At 36.0% G+C, this 21,172-nt stretch overlaps 1 protein-coding gene across 2 annotated transcripts in view; it reads right to left on the minus strand.

Annotated features, from left to right (window-relative positions):
* PLEKHH2 (pleckstrin homology, MyTH4 and FERM domain containing H2) overlaps positions 1 to 21,172 on the minus strand; it is a 52,307-nt gene that overhangs the window by 22,126 nt on the left and 9,009 nt on the right. For both annotated transcript variants that reach the window (XM_062489253.1, XM_062489254.1), the window contains exons 3-11: positions 11,468 to 11,530; positions 10,310 to 10,459; positions 9,781 to 9,864; positions 8,198 to 8,279; positions 6,506 to 6,688; positions 4,174 to 5,162; positions 3,076 to 3,151; positions 2,522 to 2,616; positions 1,740 to 1,884 (exon numbers count right to left, since the gene is read on the minus strand). In XM_062489253.1, the coding sequence (XP_062345237.1) occupies positions 1,740 to 1,884; positions 2,522 to 2,616; positions 3,076 to 3,151; positions 4,174 to 5,162; positions 6,506 to 6,688; positions 8,198 to 8,279; positions 9,781 to 9,864; positions 10,310 to 10,459; positions 11,468 to 11,530 (1,867 nt within the window). The remainder of the gene's footprint in view (positions 1 to 1,739; positions 1,885 to 2,521; positions 2,617 to 3,075; positions 3,152 to 4,173; positions 5,163 to 6,505; positions 6,689 to 8,197; positions 8,280 to 9,780; positions 9,865 to 10,309; positions 10,460 to 11,467; positions 11,531 to 21,172) is intronic.

The following is a 21,172-nucleotide window of genomic DNA, read 5'->3' on the forward strand; positions in this document are numbered from 1 at the left end:
ATTTCTCAGACAACTGCCTGTCTACTAAGAAGTCATACTCAACATCTGCTTTGTGTTGAAGCCGTGGGTGTCTATGTTTTGCAATCAGTATGAATTTGTATACTGGTTTTCTGAAAGTTTGATTTTCATATTTCAGGGGGTTTTAGAGTTTATTAGCTTTAATCCTTAAAAAAAATGCACCCTGCTTTCAATTCTAGTCAATCAGTAATAAAAATTCAAACTCCTCCCTCATTCATTTATAGAAATATTTCCATGCATGTAAACGTGTTCTTTTGTAAGGAATAGTGTTCCACTCTGCAGTGTTATACTCTCCAAAACTGAACTGAAAAGGCCTTTTATCCTTTTTTTCAATAATTTCCCAACTCATTTGCCAATTTTATTCTTAAAAAAGGCTTTTCTCATTTATTGCTTTGGTAAGCCACCAAGACTTTCAGAATGGTCTCTCCTCTCCTCTCCTCTCCTCTCCTCTCCTCTCCTCTCCTCTCCTCTCCTCTCCTCTCCTCTCCTCTCCTCTCCTCTCCTCTCCTCTCCTCTCCTCTCCTCTCCTCTCCTCTCCTCTCCTCTCCTCTCCTCTCCTCTCCTCTCCTCTCCTCTCCTCTCCTCTCCTCTCCTCTCCTCTCCTCTCCTCTCCTCTCCTCTCCTCTCCTCTCCTCTCCTCTCCTCTCCTCTCCTCTCCTCTCCTCTCCTCTCCTCTCCTCTCTTTAGCTTTCCTGTTGTGTAAGCCTGTAACATGAGATATGTCTGCAGCCATGGCACTGGTTTTTGCTCAGCAGGATGGAGCTGCTGGGAAGCAGGATCTGTGGGTCCTTTTCACACTAATGTGGCAAAACTACATCACTGGAAACAGGAGTGTGGCTGCCGCTGGAAAACACCAAGTGGGACCAGTGGCTCTGTCAACCTGCTCCCGGGTCACTGAGTGGATTTCCTGCTAACTGGGATTTTTACACATATAATTGAGAAAATAATGTGGGTTTTTTTGCATTTCTAAAGCAATATATAATGAGGGATCTTAACACCTGGCCTCACTGGGATCTTGGTCTCCCTTGGTTTGCACAGTGATAAAATACTGACAGAGATGTAACACTGATAATGTCACCTAATAAGGAAGGAGTGTATCTTCCAATATTAAGAAGCATATAATTTCCATTTTGCAGATGGAAAACAAAGTCACCTAGAACAGTGAGATTTGTCTTCCACAAAACACAAGACATTACCAGATTCAAGTGTTCTAACTAATTCTTTGCACAAGACCTTAAGACAATCACTGTAGAAATGAAAGAAGTCTTTTACTGTGTGAGGTGACAGAACCAAATAATTTATTGAGGGAACTTTCCCACCTGCTTTCCGATCACATGAAATTGTTTTATAAACTTGAATATATGTGTGTTTTGTTTCTGATGTCGATTTCTTGTTCGATGTCATATTTTATTTTTCTACAGTTAAAAGTCACAGGAAGTCCTTGGCATGACAAGAGTATAGTGTTTCTTGCTTTAAATGTACAAGTCACTTTTCCCCCATGGAAGCAGCCAGCTAGAATATTAATGCCTTAAAAAGGTATCTATAATAACAGCAATAAAAAGAAAGCCATCTATAGCAGTCCTTTCTCTTGACTGCATAATAGATCTGCACTTTTGAGAGCCTAGATTTTAGATGTTCACACTGTTTAAGGAAGAAAACAATTCCTAAGAAAATCATGTAAACTGCCTAGTTTGCCAAAGTTCCCAGATGGTTTTGCCTACCTCGTTTCATAGCCCGAGGACTCTCTGGACCACTTCTGCTTCGAGAATCAGACTCAGAAGTCCTGGAGCCAGACTGAGAGCTGTCTTCTTCCTCAGATCCTGACGACTCATCTAGAAATGGGCTGTTGCTTATTTGAGTTGCTTTCTGCAGAAATGAACACAACATCCTTTGATACCTTGTGTAAAGGGTAATCAGTCATTACTGATTACTGTGGTAGGGCTCTGCTGGCTTTGTAATACTCAAAGCTATTCTTGCCTGGGCTGTGAGTTTTGGTACCAAATATTAACATGAAACTGAATTCCCTCTGCCCTCTGCGTACTCAACCACACCCATACTCTAAAACAGAAACCTGAGGTTTCTGAGCTCAAGGCATGGGTCTTTCCAAATCACAAAAGTCTGCCAGGAAACAAACAATGCTGTGATGACTGTCTGCTGGCTGTGTGACTAGAAACAGCTTTGGCACTGACACAAAGCCATTTCTACACATACACACACTTTTAATTATGACATTGAACACCATGTGGTTCTGCTTAATAATTAACAAGCCTTTGGAAAAAATCAGCAAGGAACCTAAGAAGAACTGACCTAGGCCAGTAGCATTTTATAGGCAGTATTTTTTCCCCAGCTATTTGACATCTCTATTACTTCTGGGGGTCTTTGATCTCTGTATATCAACTTACAACATATTTGGGGCATGGTAGTATCAAATGTGAAATAGCAAGTTCTTGGATGTGTAGCCTAATGGTATTTAAAAATTTTCTTTGAACAGTAATACAGTTACCCCTTTCAAAGTGGTGTAGACAGGAGTGGTCATATTCTTATATATCAGAGAAGTATATAATCCAGATATGGAGCATGAAGTTAGTGAAACAGCACCTAAAAAAGCAACATATTTTATAAATTGCCTTCCTAATTCACCCCCCAATTAATAAAATTTAAATTTAATATTTTTTGTCTTGTGTAAGTGATATAAAAAGCAAACTAACTCCTGAACTGCTTTGGAAGTGAGATTTATAGCTTTTTTTAAAATTTACAATGCTTTTAAAAACATAAATAAAACTGCAGTCATGAACACTAGCCCTTTTAAAATTTGTACCTGATATAAACTCTTCAAAGTAGTGACCTGCAAAGTAAACTGGAGTGAACAAAGTACAAATACAGCCCAAAGTCAAGATGTAAGGTAGCAGAAGACAATGGCAAGATAACCAATGATCTTCTAGGTTTTAAATAGCTGATAACTAAATCTGTTGAAAATTATTTTAAAGGTCCTCGCTCACAAATCACCATAAGAAGAGAACTTTTGTTGATCGGACAATGAATAACTAAACCACTTACTTTTATTAAGAGATTCCATGGTTAAAGCTTCAGACATCCTTAAACCAGATTTGGCTACAGCATAAATTCTACTTTCCTATACAAGCAGAATGGATTGAATAGTAGATAATTAAAACACAATAATTAGTTTTGTTCTCTTTAGCCTTCCAGTCTTTGTGTTAGTGCAACTCTATAAAAAATTGGTTCATAAAATGACATTGTCAATAGCAGCTGAAAAATGCATCCTTCTTTTTTGTGCTGTACACATCATAGCCATAGCCTTTTTCGACATTTGCCATACAATGTAAGTAACTTATTCTTAAAAATACTGTTATCAGGTGCCAAAGAAGCTATAGCAAGAATGTTTTTAATGGAAGATTGGAGCAGAGCAATGCCATTAGAAGACAACTTTTCAGCCATTTTGTGTTACAAGGCTACTATAAGAAAATGTATAATGCAAGAAGTTGACTAAAATATATATATAGAGAGAAGTTGTTACATAAGGCATTATTCTTCTCTGAATAATAATGAATAAATATATTTAATAGATTATTAAGTAATAAATCTCTGACACTGAAACTGCAGAATCAGTGAGTCTTGACACAGTTAAATTTGGATTTTGTGTAAGACATACTGATACCTATTTTAACATCCTGACTGATGGCTTTAAAATTTTACTTGGAAATGTGATCAATTACTTCTGCAATTTGTAGTTGTCTGCTGTCGACTTTAATTGTCTAGACTGTGAGTGGTACAGTGGTTACAGCAAGGGCATTGACACCAGCATTACTGGGCTGTGTTAGTGTTCAGATAAATAAATAAATAAATGCAGTCACAAGCATTACATCCTTGGATACACTAAAAAAGACATACATAACTTAGATGTAACATGAAAATAACCTGGGTTCATCTATAAAATTCAGACCATGTTTTTCAATGGCAGGAATACTGTGCTGAAAATAAAACTAGATTCTGATTTTGTAGTTATGATTAAGGTAATGCCCTGTCTTGTCATTAAACAGAACGTAATTAAAATAGAGGCAACAAAAATCACAGAAGAGAGTCATGAAAGTAAGTTAGTTTTGCCAGTTAGGAAAAATTATCTGTAAGCAAACTTACCCAGGAAGGAAATCGATGTAATGGAGGCGTTGGAGGTTTGTTGCTAGCACCCTTTTTTGTCATATCACAAAGTTCCTGGGCTTCAGCATTTCGAACTTCAGTGCAGTCATAGGTAAACAGTCCTTCCTCACTGCCAATCTCCATTTTCTCCAAAATATCAGTATCTTCTCCATCCACCAGATCTATGTCTGTTTCCTGAGGTCTCCATGGACGGATCATGCTTATGGCATTTCTATTTCTACCAAACATTCTGTCAGAACTCAGTTGGGGCTGGCTTAGGTGTTTCTTTGCTAACACTGAATTCAGACTAAAGACATTAGGAGTCCGTAACTTTGGATGTGGCAAATTTGAGGGAAAATCTGATGGAGCTGTGCACTGAGAACCTGCAGAAGTTGCTAGAATTGGATGTTTGGGTATCAGAGCAGGGGTTAAAATTGGACTTGGGGTATTTGCCTCACTGGATGAAGATGAATAATCAAGCCTCTGTGATTGAAATTTCTTATTCAGTTCGTCCGAAGAACTATCTTGGTCTTTCTTTTTCCTTGAGAAGTCAGAGTTGAACTTTCCACCTGGATTGCTCAAGCCTTTTCTTTGGGACCCATGCTGCCATGAGTATAGCTTCTTTTGCTGAGTCCTCCTAGCATCAAAAGTCTCTTCTTCAAAGAGAGAACTGCTGTCATCAGATGCTGTCAAATACATTTCACTTCCCACTCTACTGTACCGTGCGTTCTCTTCAGATGTATGGCTTGAAAGTGTCGATGCACACCTGGATTTCAGTCCTTTATTGTCTCCTCCATCCTCATCTGAGCTCCAGTCACTCCCAGTAGTGCATGAATTCTTCGACATGTCACTGTCTATGTCTTTGGATAAGCAGCTTGTTCTCACATTTTTGTTCTGCTCTGATCCAGAGGAACTTTGTTGCAATGACTTCTGACCTTTATTTGTCTCGTGTACAGGACCAGCAAAAGTAGTTTCCAGGATATCCTTCTCTAGAGGAGAAATATAATGAACAGGAGAAAATTACTTTAGCAAACTTGACTGATAAATGGTTTTGTCATCATGCCCGCAAGTAGTAAGTAGGTAATAATTTCAAATGTGTGAGAACATTTATGCCTTTTAATATTGTAAATAATAAACATTAAGAAAAAGCATACAGATTTTTTAATGTGACTGAATGCAAATTAAGTTTGCTAAAAAACTGTAATAAATTTTCCTCAAAGTTCAAGCTCAACTAAAAATGGCAGTAAATATAAAGATAAGCAGACTGGAGCCATATTTTAAAGTAAGCCATGTATGTGTAAAAACGAACAAAGCTAACAGAAAGCCAAATACTTAAGATGGCATACAGATTTAGCTGCTTTGTCAAATGTAAGGAAAATTAAAGTTTAATAAAAGCTTGTCAGAAAGGATTTTCATTAACAAATCAAGTTTTCTGAGCATTACTACAGTATTAATACACAGAAATTTATTCTGGAAGCTATTATTGTATTCCTAGTGGTGAGTGCTTAAGATATCCAAGAGAATCTCATGGAAAGTACTTCAGGAAAGACGCTGTGCTAAAAATAGCTTTGTTTCTGCTCTTCACTTTTACCTGGTTTTGCAAGAGAAAGCTATAATTTGCAAGATGATAGTGAGGTCTGCATGTTCCCAAATTAAATCAGATGTAAGAACTAGGGTTTTTTTACACAGACACTTGGAAAAGTCTATGTTAAATACCTATGTGAAGTGAAAATGATCTGACTAAGACACATATTTTAATTTCACCTACAGTAAAGTCATGAAGTCCCCAAAATTATCTAGGCCTAAGGTTCTATGTCTTATCCTTTCCCTTGAAAAAATCACTCTTACTTCAATTCTCTCCTCTCTAAAAACAGAAGTAGTAAAACACAGCCACCTTCATAAAGAACTTGCCGTAATATAAATACACAAAATATCCACAGGATCTCTTTCAGTTTCTGATTTTCAAAAGACCTCAGCTTGCCATTTTGGATACCATGATTAACTATGGAGAAGAAACTGAGGTCATAAACAGTACAAGGAATTCAAGCAAAGGACCAGAGCAACAACAAAGGTCACAACCACATCTTTACTTGACAGCCAAAGCATCTAGGAGCCTCTGCATGCTGCCAAATAATGTATCAATGGTGTTACAGAGACTGCAGTTCTCAACAGGATGACTTCTTCCTCGTAACAGAAGATTAGCAGTGAAGAGGGAGACAGTATTGGTATGCACTTAGAGAACAGCTGGTTTGGATGCACTGACAGAGTTGTTAGTTTTAGTTTCCCGCTTGTGTCAGAATAAAATGGCAGTGTTGGTACACTGGCAAGGTACCTGGCATTTTTTTGCCTTCAGGGTAGTCTGACTCTTTAGATGAAGCCTTGCTTATTTCTTCAAGCTTAGGAGACAGTTGAGGACTTCTTGCTCTATTTGAAAAGCATCCAAAAGTCAAACTGCTTAGTCGCTGACACTCTCCAGGTTTTTGTGCTGAAGTAACAGATTTCTTACCAGTTGCTTCTGAAGAATAGTAATTCAGAAATCTTGTGTTAGTGGGATACAACAAGCTGTGCAACTCTTCTCTTTACTCTGTAGTGCAAAGTTTTTTTTTTAAAGGTAACTAAAATTTAGAAACAAAAGATAATAAAAAACATATTTTAGGGAAAAAAGCTACTTCATATCTCTCCATATCAGGAGAAACCCAGATCAATGTTTCTAGTTCTTAAAAATTGATATAACAATAGAAAGAAGAAATCTTTTAACAATTTCTCAGGAAATACAGAAGAGTAAATTACCAGGTTTAGGAGGTCTGTATGGAGGAGGACTTCAAGAGAAAGTGAAGACAGAAACAGATGAATGCCTTGAACATGAAATCTGTCCATCCCTGTTCATAAAAATCTCTGTAGCAGATTCAGGAACAAAAGGCCCTTACTCTACCTGTACAACTGCTAAAAACAGTACCATGTGTTCATAATTTATGGCCTGTCACCAGCATGGATACTGCAAATAGTAATATATCTTTTAATATTTTTGGGCATATCAGTAACTGTGTTGGAAACTACAGGGTCTCAAAAAGCCTTTAAATAGATCTCTCACAAGAGAATGACTAGAAGTGAATGGAATTTCTACTTATCAAAAAATAGCAAAGAAGCAAAACTATCAAGTTTCTCCAGTAACAGAAAAGTGCATCTTAGTTTAGAAACTTTATATTGTATATGAATTTGTAAATTTTTTTCATCAGTTATCCATATTATGTTTGTACACACACACACACTTCTCTACAGAGATTTCTACCTCTGTATTTACATGTATATGTAAGATATGTTATCAAGAAATGAGGGCTAGGTAGCAAATTAACCAAATTTTCATATGATAATAAATTGTCAGATCAACCAAGTATGGAGAGGACAATGGGAACCTTCAGACACACTTAAGAAAGTTGGTGAATAGGCACCATGGTGGTGAATAAAATTCAACTTCGATCAGTGTGAAATAATGCTACTTGGAGAGGATATTCCTCTTTTTTCTATTTACACTTTATGATTTTTAAATTTACTATACCAACTTAGAAAGGAATTAAGATTTTGGATCACTGTAGTCAAAGGTAGTAACTAAAAGTATCTGACTGGAGTTCTGATTCCCAGATGACCACTTGCTAGAAAAAGCAAATGCAGACTGACATTCATGTATTCTTTAATAGCTTTATGAACACCTATGCTAAAAAGTGAAAGCAAATCCAGAAAGTCCTAAATCCAGTAAAACCTTATTATTTGAAGAACCTCTTAAGTAACAGCAGTACCCATTCACTCCACAAAAACCAGTTGTGCCTTGTCTGCATGTCTTTTCAGCATAAAACCAAATTATTCCTTCCTAACATCTTCATGTACAGTCATTCCGATGTCAGTTCATACTTGCTGAAATCTTTGTGATTTCATAGAGTATTTTCATTCATGTATATGGACACATTAATAAGGAATAGAAAGAAATATGCCATATGGAGAGAAGTTTTCAGAAGATCTGTACATTTACCTTGCAGTTTAGATTGTACTGTTTTCATCTCTTTGGTTTGCTTTTGGTTGATCAAGCGAAGGTTCTGATTTTCCACCTCTAACTAAAAGCATATAAATGTAATCTCATCCATTGGTGAAACAAATCTTAAAGTCATTACATCATTTACATTTTCTCTGAATTTCTGCTTAGCTAAGGATAGAGCTAGTTCAAATAATAATCTTCTCTCTGCTACATCTCTTAATACCAGTCTAGGCATCTCTTTATTCTGAACAACTAAATTCCCTGCAATGATTATGTAAAATATGTCTGCCAAAATCATTCCCCCAACCAAGCAAACTGATGACTGCTTTAAAAATCCTTAATAAATAAGAGAAAAAGAAAACTACATTGGAATTTTTAATAAAAGCAGAAGGCTAGAATAACAAACTCCTGTGCTACTTTGCAAAACCAAGAGTGAGCAGAGGAATAAGAGGAAATTATGGTCCTACTGTCTCCTTACTATCCCACAGCAAAAATTAAAAAAAAAAGAAAAAAAAAGGTACCAACAAACTTTATACAAAGCAAAAATCTTTCTACAGGAAATAAAAAACCAACAACCCACTGCTGTAGCCCACTACTGGGAGGTAAAAGATGCTGGTTCAAACTCCTGCTCCAGATTAGGCAAACATATTTGAATCTGAGTATCCCTTGTCACACAGAAGGGAGCCAGCAATTCCACTTCCCACTGAGTGACACTTAGTCACATCTGTGGAACTAGCTTGAGATTTTCCATAAAGACTAAGTAAATACTTTGACTCATACTTGATTTTGTCCAAACTTCATGGTAATTTTAGCTAAATTTAATGGCATTTTTATTGAATTATTTCAAAATAATTTACTTTAGCCCTCACAGATGAAAAATATTTTATGTTAGAACCTTCTAGTTTCTTACTCCAAAAACAATAACTTATTTGGTTTTCAATTCAAGTATAACTTCCAGTTAACTACAAGAGAGTAAGATTTAAACTTTTACAGGCAACTTTAAATTCTACACCCAGGGAGGAGAAAGCACAGCTGCACCCCAAAGCTGGCAGCCTTAGGCAGGGCAAAGACATGGTTATCTTACCACAGCGGAGTAAAAAGAGAGACAACTGGTCTCTTGAAACTAGAGCTGGTGTCCCTGAAACTATTCATGACTAAGAGTAGTGTGGACATGGTGAAATAAAAAATGATCAAGGCCTTTTTTCTGCCAGACCCCAGCAGGCTTGGTCAGCTTCCTTTGGATTATTCACACTTTAGGCATCTGCTTGAATAAACTCAGTTTGCCAGCTAAGTTCTCTCAACCAGTGGAGAAGTTGACCTTCCAGAGAACAGCCCTGGGTCCCTTCTCCAGATCATACTGGCTGACCAAATCAGATATCAGAATTTAGGTGACATGGACACTCTGCTCTCTGTGCTGTTGTTTTCAATTCTTCTCTTTCCAGCAAATAACTGTAAAATCAATGAAACAGGGAAGCAATCTTTTTTACTATGGCACACAGGCCTTTAACAGCCAAAAGGTCTCAGGGATATCCAGTCACACCATTATATTTTCTGTGTAAGTATTGTAGCAAGAGTTATACCTCATGAAGCTTGACTGTCACCCATTCTTTTATTTTAGCTGCTTTTTCTTCTATGATTTTTGCTTCTTGCAGTCTTATTTGCTTCTGGAAAAAATTGACATAAGCATATTTTTCACTGAGTAATATAATCTGCCTGAGTATTATCTTCAGACACAAATCCTAAGATTGCTTGAAGTAATTCAGGCTTCTGGGCAATACATAGTGATTTTTAAAAAATGAGGAATACGGTCTTCACAGAGGCTGCTATTCCTCTTACTCTAGTAAAAATGAAAGCTCTTCGGGGGGACAGTGAAGAGGAATATCATCTTTCCCCTCTTAAAAGTCAGATGTTCTTTCAATGGAAGCCAGAGTGTAATTTCAAAAGGAATAAACACTATTCAAATTATATGTTTCCAATGGGAACCTCTTTAATCAAACAGCAGAAATAAGCTAAACTCTTCTGTCCTCTATTATTCTAAATTTTCATTATCCTTTTGTATAATTATAAAGGGAATTGATGTTTCTCTTTTGTAACACCATTATTCCTAACCTGTTCTTCAAGTTGTTGCTCCAATTTTTGTATTATATCATTTTTATCTTGTATCAGGATCTCCAGGTCTTGACATCTCTTATACAACCTCGTTTCTGATTCAGTTGTTTGAACATTTGCTGCTTTTAATTTCTCTTCCATAATCTGCACCTATTTGGAAAGTCAAATACAGAAGTTTAGCTGCAAAACAAAGGTAGTAATTTAATCACAAAATGAACTGAAAATTGCCTCAACACTTAAGATTCAAGACAACCCTGCAAAGTTTTGAAGCCTATTTGAGAAGAAAACCCACAGTTCATTATGTCTCCCCATGCATTTAATACCAACAGGGCTGGCGAAACACTGGAAGATCTTACACAGATTTTGTTAGTATCTGTGAGATGCTTCTAGTTTTGTAACACACAAGCTTTTAGAAATACCAGGATGGGAAGAATGCAATTTATCTACAGGGAGCTGTAAACAATGTTTTAATAAATAAACAATTGCACACTAAAAAACCCCAGCAAATTATCAGTAGCATTCTAAAAAATTGCTTAAAAATACTTGGCTTATAGTCAGGAATTTTTTCTAACTCTAAATTAGTACATGAACATTTTTAGTCTTACAATTTTCAGTTTCTATCTGTCTCACAGTAAGATATGAGGAATGTTTCAGGGATACCGGAGGTATGTTCATAAAATGTCACAGTAGCTCAATCTGCCATTTGGGATCAAAAGGCAATTTTGGTTAAATATTTAGCCACAATCTCTTTCTGTAAATGATACAACTTCTACAAGAGGAACAAACAACACAGAACAGTTCCATTTAGAGGCTGTATTGGGTAGCCTCCTTTTATTTTCTTAGAGATCTTCTAAAACAGGTCATTGTTTCCTCTCCCTTTTGATCCCACATGCATCCAAGACTTACGATGCATCAATGAAAAAGCCCATTCCATGTATCCACTTTTGATTTGTGATGTTAGCTTTGACTTTACTGAACTGAACTGAACTGAATAGTGAGCAAAGAAAGGTGCTAGAACTCTCTCTTAAGACAAGTCAATAGACTTTAAAAGAAACTGCCTTCTTCTCCATTTTAAAAGTGCTTAAAAATAAAGCAAAATTTCACCTCATTGAAGTACCACATGCACACAGCTAGTGGAGATATTTATTCCATTTATACCTGCTGAAACGCTCTCTCTGCTTGACGATCAGCATCTGTAACTTGCTTCTCAAGCTGCTGCATCTGTAGATGTAGAAAAACATACAGTTAAATGGCCATGCCTTCTGCCTCTCATCAGAAAAACATATTTTCATGGTCTGTTTTGAAAAAGGAAAGGACACGGGATGGGCAGGAACATAAAAATAAAAGGATAAACTCTGTGTCAGACTGGGAAAAGAATTCACCATCATGACTGTACATAAAACATTGCAAATACTCTTCAACAGAAAAAAAATATATATACCTTTTCTTCATAATTAATTCTCTGGCTGTCGTATGACACACTGCTTTTTCTCCCCTGCTACCAAGAGTAGAAATTCCTTTGACAATACTCCTTAAACTTTTCTCATGTCCTTCCACAAGAGGCAAGAGTAGAGGGAACTTGGCTGCTAATCCTTCTGATGTTGACAAATTCAGTGTTTTGGACAAATATGCTACAAGGATTTTCCCAGACTTCTCCACTGTTGCACAAAAGAAGGCAGGATGTGGCAGAAGGGACATGGTGGCCTCAGGTGCTCCACAGCAGCAGTGGATGAAGAGAGAGACCAGTTTTCATGGTCACTTCTGAGAGGGAGAAACCCTGATCTCTTATTTTATAGTGATGCCTGATGAATCATGGGCTCAATCTTTGCCCAGGGCCTTGGAAAACCCCTGCATTTCACAGGATTTATTTTGAAGGCTCTCCCAACAATACAGAAGAGGCCAGAAATACATACTTTGTTTACATTTTTGTTAAGAACCCTCTAGTCTGGTTTTGCTTACTTTTTTTTTATAAAGTAAGCCCTGGTTTGAAGTAATACTTGAAAGTTCATAAGGTATTCCATGACTTAAGGACTTAATGGTTCTCAGGAAATATCTAGATGAGATCTCAGTTCATCTCAAGAGAATGAAACATCAAATAATTAATACTGCCATACTCAGTATTCAGCTTGAAAATTGTTCTAAGAAAAGCATATGATGCAAGTAATGCAAATGAAACCCATTCATTCCTTCTTCAGTTTACTGCATGGTTTTAAAATAAGCAGTTTCATCCTGTCCTGTTTGTACTTAATTTCTGGCATCTTTCAGTTTCTTTTTCACCCTCCATCTATTTTTTTCTCTTGCCAGTTATGCTGCTAATCACATGAAACTTCTAGCACCATATCCATACAAGGACAGAGTCATCATTTTCTATCAATCAGTTGCTGCAAATGGAGAAAATGAGTTTTCACTAACAGAAAAAAAAAAAAATCTGTGACTCACCTTCCAGTACTTTCTCATACAATACAAAACCCTAAAGTCTACATCATAATAATACCACAACACACCACTGATACAAGAGCAACAAACATTTCACAATCCACATGGTTATGGTCAGGTCCCCAGTGAGCTGTTATGTGAGAACACTTCTAAGGATCTTAAAAATCATTCATTTGCCAGATGCACAGGGAGATAAGCCTTCTTTGTTCCTCTCTGGTCACATGAATTTCATTTCTTACATAAATGAGCTCGTGTTAAGATTTTAACTCTGAGTTTCATTTTTAGAATTTTGACTTTTAAGGTTACTTTCCATCTGGCTTTTTTGGTTTTACCTTCAAACAGAAGTCTGGTTGCAAGACTCGCTTTAATATAATTTTTCAGACATTTATTTTTTAATGAGTTGGGATTCAGAAATTGAGGACATTTCTGAATATATGGTCAGCTAACATTCCATTGTAGTAAAGGCACTGTGCTGAACATAGCGGAAATGCTGGTACTAATAATGAACTTATACTCTATAAAATTCTGACTCTATTAATATTATGACAGAAATTAATATTATTACTTAATTCCATATCTCATAATAGTATCATTATTAGGAAAATATAATATTATGACAGAAAACTTCAGATATTTATATCGTAAAATTCACTGCTGAGTAGCAACTTGTTCATCAGCTTTCACAGGCAATTTGTAAATGCATGGCAGCAACTGGAAATTTATTTATGTCCTATAAGTTAAGGTCATTTCATCTGTAAGGCAGTGTCAGAAATGTGACAGATTTAGTAAATGGAATTAAAACCTGAAAATGTTGCTTGCCAAGTTCATCCAGCTGCTACTGCAGCACAACCAGCTCCAACTTGGCTTAAACCTGAAAACAGCTGGATCTCTCCAGCAGCATCTCATGATCACCGAGTGTACTGCTGCTCTTCTACACAGCTATTTGAGTTCTTTCCACGGCTGTGCACTGACACTGCACAGTGCACCTCTTGCTAGGAACACACACTGTTACACAGGACCAGGAACAGAATAATACATTAATGTAGACTACTGGGACAAATAATATGTTTTGAATAAAGCTGTTGCTAAGATGAATGTAAAGCCAGGAGCCAAAGAAGCTGAGAGAATACTACCAAGCTAAAGATCATTCAGAGATTATAAAGGGAAGAACAAAGTTTATTTTTGCCTCCTCCGTAAGTATTTCAAGAAGGTGTGCTAAGAAGCTTTATGTGGTCCCACAATATGGGTATGTCAATCAGCTTCCTGGCAACAATTAAATGTGAGATTTTATTTGCAAAATTGCTAAAGGGTCTTCAGTTTCTTTCAATAATTTTGGAGTTATATAACATTTACTAAGTGAGTCCTGATTTCCCCATTATTTAGAAGTTATATAGGTTTGTACTGTATGGTCTACTGTAACAATAATGAAACTTTAAAAATGTGTTTTTTTCCATTTGCATAAATAACCACCAAATGGTTTTGCCTGAAAAATTAGATTTACATCTATACTCTTGACTGCTTTGCTTGTTTATAAGCCTGTGAAGTTAAACAGAAGAAATTACTACCTTAGAATACTCTGAAGGCTATCAAACTTGTTGGGCAAAAGACTGAAACTATTTCTAAGGTAATAATTTTTCTTCACAAATAAAACCTAACCTTAAACCTTTTTCTTAAGTGAATGACAAGTTTCTCAACAGCAATCACAGCATTACTGAGAGAAGGTGGAAATACGAGACTGGTTGAATAGCTAATGGTTTAAATCAAGTCGTGCTTTGAACTTATCAAGAGTAAAATGCAGTGCTAAATCCTCTTTACTCCGAGGCTGTGAAGGCCATTTCAGACCATGCATTGATAGCTTAAGATCCTCAAATAAAAATTTAAAAAAAAAATCTCTAACCTGAGGATGGATGTGGCAGTTAATCACAGCCACATCTGTGCTTAGAGGCAAATGTCAGATGCAGAACTCTCACCTGTGGCAGCATCCTGAATACTGATGATCAACTCTGACTTTATACAGAACATCATTTGAAAAAAAGAAAGTTCTGTTGAACCAGACCTCTGTCCCAGCAACTTCTTTCTGTATATACCTCAGCAAATTGCCAGCATCGCTGGATCCAAATGTTTTGTATCAGTTGTTAGGTGAGACATTGCTTGAGTGAACTATAGTCTGTAAAGGATCAACTGACATAAAGGTGGCTTCCCAGGAGAAACATGGAGAACCACCATGTTATTGATAACATTTGGCATGTGAAATATATTTAAGCCTAATTTTCTATCATGTCCTAAATAAAGTAACTTGAAATAATGTCCCAGTTCAACAAACCTCTTGTAAGGAATTGTTCTTGTCACCCACATTGGCTTGGTGCAAATTCAGTAAGAATTCAGATGTCCTGTCATAATCTATACTGGTTTACATTTTACAGTCTTACATATACAAAAAATAGATGCATATTGACTAAAAAACACAGGTACAGAAGAACAGATGCTACTTTAACCTGCACTTTCTCCTCCTAAGTGAAAAATCCTCTTACAATTTCCAGAAAACAGATTAGTGCATGCTGCATCAACTACTGAATTATAGGAAACAGTTTCTATTGTTAGAAACAGATTTGGTTTTAAACTTGGTAAGGAAATAACTACATCTGACACTCATCAAACTGAGCTATTTTTGTTCAAACAACAGAGAAATGCCACATGTGAATAAATAGTGAATGCTTTGAAGAAACATGGCAGCAATAAAAACAGAGGTGTACTGCCTTGGAGGTCTGGACATTGAAGTACAACACACAGTCACTGGGAGCTTTGTACAATACACAGGCAAATCATAAAGTGATTCCTTTTCAAGGGTCACCTGGAAGTTTCTTGGCTATGTTCAGAAACGTTGAACATACATGTTTTTGTGCAAGTAAAGAAATTTTCATTTGAGTAAAGCACACATGAAATCACCAAAGGGTATAAACTCAAAAGTCACCACTCACAAATTTCAAAAATACAGCTTTTGTAAACATACATGTGTATCTGTACTTTCATTTTTATACATATATATAGAGATCATTATTCCTGTAGTGTGTACTAGAGAGAAATTACAGAATTAACGTGATAACTTTCCTGTTACTTAAAATAGCTATTTAATAGTTTTAAAGGGAAAATTTTATTTTAAAAGTGAAAATTGTTGTTATTAGTTTCTTTTTGAAATCTGAAAAATGTTTGTTATGTATATGAACAAACTCCTGTTTTTTATCCAAGTCAATATTCAACATAACTTATCCCATTAATGTTTGAAATTTACATTATAACCAGTGCATAATACAATGTCTCCTACTTTTAATATTATAAACAACACAGTTGTATCACATGGACTTTTTGGAAATCTTTTTGAAATACATATTTTTGGAAAAAATACAACCAATTATGACCAAAAAGAAAAGCATCACTTCTCTATATGCCTTTCAAAATATGTTAATAGGTCAAAGTTTTTAAAAAGGAAAAATGAGTTAAAACCTAATGTTTCTGAACAGTTTGTCTGTTGATGAAATGCAGAACTTCCAGTGATGTGAGAATGGTACATTTAGAGACTGTTGTTCTCCTTGCACTTCAATTTTTCAAATCTTCATCATCAGAAAAAAAAAAGCCCAAACCATCTGTGGCTGAAAAATAATGCTCCCCGTAGGAAAAAACAAACAAACAAAACAAAACAAACAAAAAACACAAAAAAAACAGGAAAAAAGAAAACCAAACCAACCAAACAAACAAAAAAAAAAAAAAAACCAACAAAAAAACCCACACAAAACCCAAAACCAACAAAAAACAACAACCAAAAAACCTCCCCAAAAATAAACAAACAAACAAAAAACAGTAAATCTGTCCATTTTTAGATACAGTGAACTCCCAGTCCTCACACAGGACTTACCAAAACCAGAGACATGCGTATATGGTTGCTTCTATAAATAAATAGGAGAAGCAGTTGAGGGATAAACACACCTACAACTGTCTTTCAAAGGTGCCAGTAGATATAAACAGGTGATGAATACACACAGGCTAGCAACTAGAAGATACTCATTTTTCACATTGAGTAAAAAGATTTTAGAACTGCCTTCTAATAGAAGCTATGAAGACAAAAGATCTGGGGGGTTTTTTTGTGTGTGTGTGATACCTGGTAATTTATAAATGATTTGAAGAATATCCCTTCCAGCTATTCCACAACTCTACATCTGTCTGACCAAGATTTCCCCTTTGAATTCTATATTCCTGTGTTTAGACCCAAATATTTCAACAAATCTCTGCTCTTCCTGAAGAAAAGTTAGTATTTCTTAAAAGAATGTAATCTGCTTCTCAATGGCTTTGATGACAATCGGTTTTCATGTTTTACAATATGCTGTGCCCAATCATATAAAGCCTTGCACATATTTTTTGGTTAAAAGCAATGGTAAAACTGTTCTAGAATCATGACTTACTCTTTTCACAAAAAGCTCTCTCTTCTAGTGGTTTAGCTTAGGAAAATACAGTAAAAAAATTCCTCCTAGTTCTGTAACTCATTTATTAAAAAGCTGACTAGGTATGTTCCATCCATATTTTCCACCATAATTCCTTCTGCTTTGACATTTCTCTTCTATGTATTAAGTATTCCTTTTAAAAGCAGCGGTAGATCTTTATAAAGTACAACAAACTGTAAAATATGACCCGACTAATTAAGCAGTACAGACAAAACACCTAAAGAAAGATGTAAAATAAATATACTAACATTTTATAGGAAAATTAAACAAGAAGATAATTTGTAAAGAAAGAATGAGCACATACCTTGGGGAAGAAATGCTTTGTTCTTTATTGACTGATTGTTTTATCCCAAAGGGAATACAATAATTAATGGGACTTATCTTTAATTGAACAGCTTTGCATTTAACTTATTAGTAGAAAGCCATTTTGTTATATAACTAGGAAGTGATACTTCAGACCACCTGCATATATAAAATTAAATACACCTTCATGAAAAAAAAGGATATTTTGGCACAATAGCTTTTCCCTAGAACAGTACAAAACCTATAAAAATATTATGCAGTTTTTTAGTCCTCAAAATGAAGAATTGCTTTCTGAACCTAATCTTCTTTATTGTCACAGTTCTTCCCAAAAGGGCTAATGCTAAAGGCAAAGTCTCATGGGGCTCAAATGCTCCTTAGGCTACTTACAGATGAAGCATGTGAGATTTTATGGTTTGTTATTAATTCCTACATGAAAAAAAAAAATCAGATACAGGATTAGTCACCTGGATTAAATTAAGAAAGTTACAGCCTTATATATCCCTCAGATCCTGCCTGAATGCTCACCTAGGCTACCAATACTGCAACACAACTTAGCACTCACAACCTCGCAGTTTGCAAGCTGCCACTTTCCACCTACTGCCCATGGTCTTTCTACTCCCATCTTCTTCATTTTTAATACCAATTAACATGCAAAAGGCTACAATTCTTCTCTTGAACAAAGCACTGTCAACCATTCCTCTGCAAATCTGCCATCTAACCAATTCCTTTTTATTTTGTCACACAAGTGTAGGAAGTGTAAAAACAATTTGACTCTTTGATGTCAAAGTCACATCTATGTGTGCACACACCACAAACAGCCACTTCTGCAGATGACCAGCAGTTCTACAATCTGCATGTGCAGAACCACAGTCCTGTTCACTTCTAACTACAGCAACTTCTGGCACTGCTCTCATAGGTAGGCAAAAGTCACTTCTTAATTGTCAGACTCTCTTACTTCTCCTTTTCAGCAATTCAGCTCATTCCTGTGAACTGTGTTTAGCACAAAAGCCTTTCCTTAGAGCAAAATGAAACCTCCAAAAATTATCAGTCTCTATTTGCTCACTTTCCAAAATGAAAAAAAGGTGAAAATTTCTCTTGCTCTCCTTGATGAGACCAGTTTTACCAGAGAGTTATTTTACTTCTTTCAAGTTCTTTTCAATACTTAAACATGATTTTAAGAATTGTTTAGCTCAAAGGGTTTTCTAGTGGTCATTAAATGAGTGAAAAGTACTAATGAAAAAACAATCACATCTCAGTTGCATACATTGTAGTAAAATGAATAATTTCTTTGGGAAACGACATAACTCAAAAGTATAAAACAGAAAAGCCCGGAGAGGGAACTCTTCCAGAACTGGTAGTCTAGGACAGCTGCCAGCAAACATACAGATTTAAAAATGTTAAATTCAGCAGTGGGATTTGAGGAGGCCGTGTAGTGAAGGACAATTCAATAGCGTGTACTGCTGGCTCAGCAGCTTTTCCCAGTGCCAGTCACAGAACTTTCCTAAGCCTGGTAAAACACTTGGAAATTCCCTCTTTCTTTCCCTCATCTTTCCCAACTCAGATCTTGCCTTGATTGTTAAATTGCAGAGACACAATCAAACACAAATTAGGCAGACATTATCATAGTACTCAAAATCTTGAAAGGATTGAAGATAGTGTTCAGTAAGAGGGAAGATACCAAAGCACTTTGGCAGGCAAGGAAAAAAAAAATCTCATATAGTACTTAACATGAAAAAGACAAACATATATCAAGAACTGGTTATTCTTCTGCTTTGTTTTGTACTAATTACTGTACTGCAGTTGTGGAAATTCTGCTACCTGTTTCTCACTGAATTGTGGCTTCTGAGCCACAGCATGAGCGTCCACCTGAAACAGGACATGCCACCGCCTGAGAGGTGATGACTTGAGAAACAAAGGTACCACTCACAGCCATCATTTAAAATTAAACTTGATTGAAACGGAATTTATTCATGACATTGAAGTGTATAGGACCCTTCGGAAACACATGGTAAAGGAGCAAGAGATTCCAGAAATATACATATAAGGCAGCATGTTGCACTTTAAAGACAACAGGTAATTAAAGCAAGAAAGTACACTCCCAGGGAATGAAAATTAAATGAGATAAAAGAGTTCTCGCCATCAAAAATGGAGAAAAAAAAATTTTAGCTCCTATAAGTGAAATGCTAAACAAGTATTAGATTGGCTAAGGACCCACCATCACAGTTTCCACAACTTCCATCAACTTCCCCATCTCAGGTGGGCTGGAACAGAAGTGAATGCCACCAGAGAGGAGCTATTAATCCTCTGGCCTTACAGCAAAGGCTGTGCTCTTCATGCCATTACCCAGCCACACCTCTACAAGAACAACTAATTTATTGCTTCCTGAGTTCTCTTCTTATTTTTTTTTTTCATTTTAAACCTCCTTAGCAAGAATGTAGTTTTAAGATGGACAAAAACAACAACAACAAAAAAATCCACCATTTTAAAAAGGCACAGCATAAACTTAATAGACAAGGGATAAAAACGAAACTATAAGAAATGTGTGGGTATTAAAAAGGCGCAAACAAACCTACTACTTTATTCATACAAACTTCTATTCTCAACTCTCCTTGCTTTCTCCAAGTTGTACCTTCCTAATTGCAACTGAATTATTCCCCACAATGAGAAGATTTTTAAGGACAGCTGAATACTTAAAAATAACCTTCATCTGAATAATTTTTGTTCAATTGTATTCTGCTCCCCTTTACCCTTCATAATCCTTTGACTGCAAATGGAAATACTCATTGTGCTTTTTAACATTTTTTATATTGGCAATCACTGCGTAAGTCCGATGTGTTACTGACTTTTCCTCCAAAAACATTAAAATTGCCATGCCAGAGATAACAAAAAGGACTGCATCTGCTTCATTTTCACATGTCAAATGACATACCATAAATAGGACTGTGAAAGGAATAAAAATACAGTGGGACATGGATTTAACTGTTGGTTTGTAAGACAAAGTCCAAAATGTATTATGCTTTGGAATATACTGAAAATAGCAAAAAAATTGATTATTATTGAATTTTCATAATCTGTTCAGAAAGTATAAATAATACTACATTTGTGATGTACACACTTGTTGCCACCTGAGCACGTATACAGAAAATATCCAAGTGGAAGGTTAAAACAATGTACATATGAAAAGAATTCTCTCGTAATCATTTATATTTGTTGAATACCACTTAAAGTATAACATAATGAGCCTCAACACTGCAGGAAACAAACTTGGAGACATTCATAGGATGATTGACTATTACTGGACAGCCCATAGAGCAGTGTTTGGCTTTGTGCCGTATTCAGTCCTTGTGGGGTCTGATGAAATTCAGTGGATGCTGCCCAAGTGGGAATTTAACACAGCTATGTAGTCCTCCTACTAAAATGACTTTTTAGTGGTAGGAAGAATATCAACTTTATACCTGATGTTGCATGCATAATCCAGGTGCAAAATGCACTCACTGTCAAAAAAGAATGAAGGTCACCAGCTTTTCCTGTGACTTGAAATGCCAGCTGGAAGCTAAACTTGCAGTAGAAACGTGTAATCTTTTATTCCACAAAGGTTTTTTTTTGTAAACTCTTCCCTGATGTAAGACTC

The sequence above is a fragment of the Cinclus cinclus genome, chromosome 3 (genome assembly GCF_963662255.1).
Source record: "Cinclus cinclus chromosome 3, bCinCin1.1, whole genome shotgun sequence".
In the NCBI taxonomy this organism is placed as follows: domain Eukaryota; kingdom Metazoa; phylum Chordata; class Aves; order Passeriformes; family Cinclidae; genus Cinclus; species Cinclus cinclus.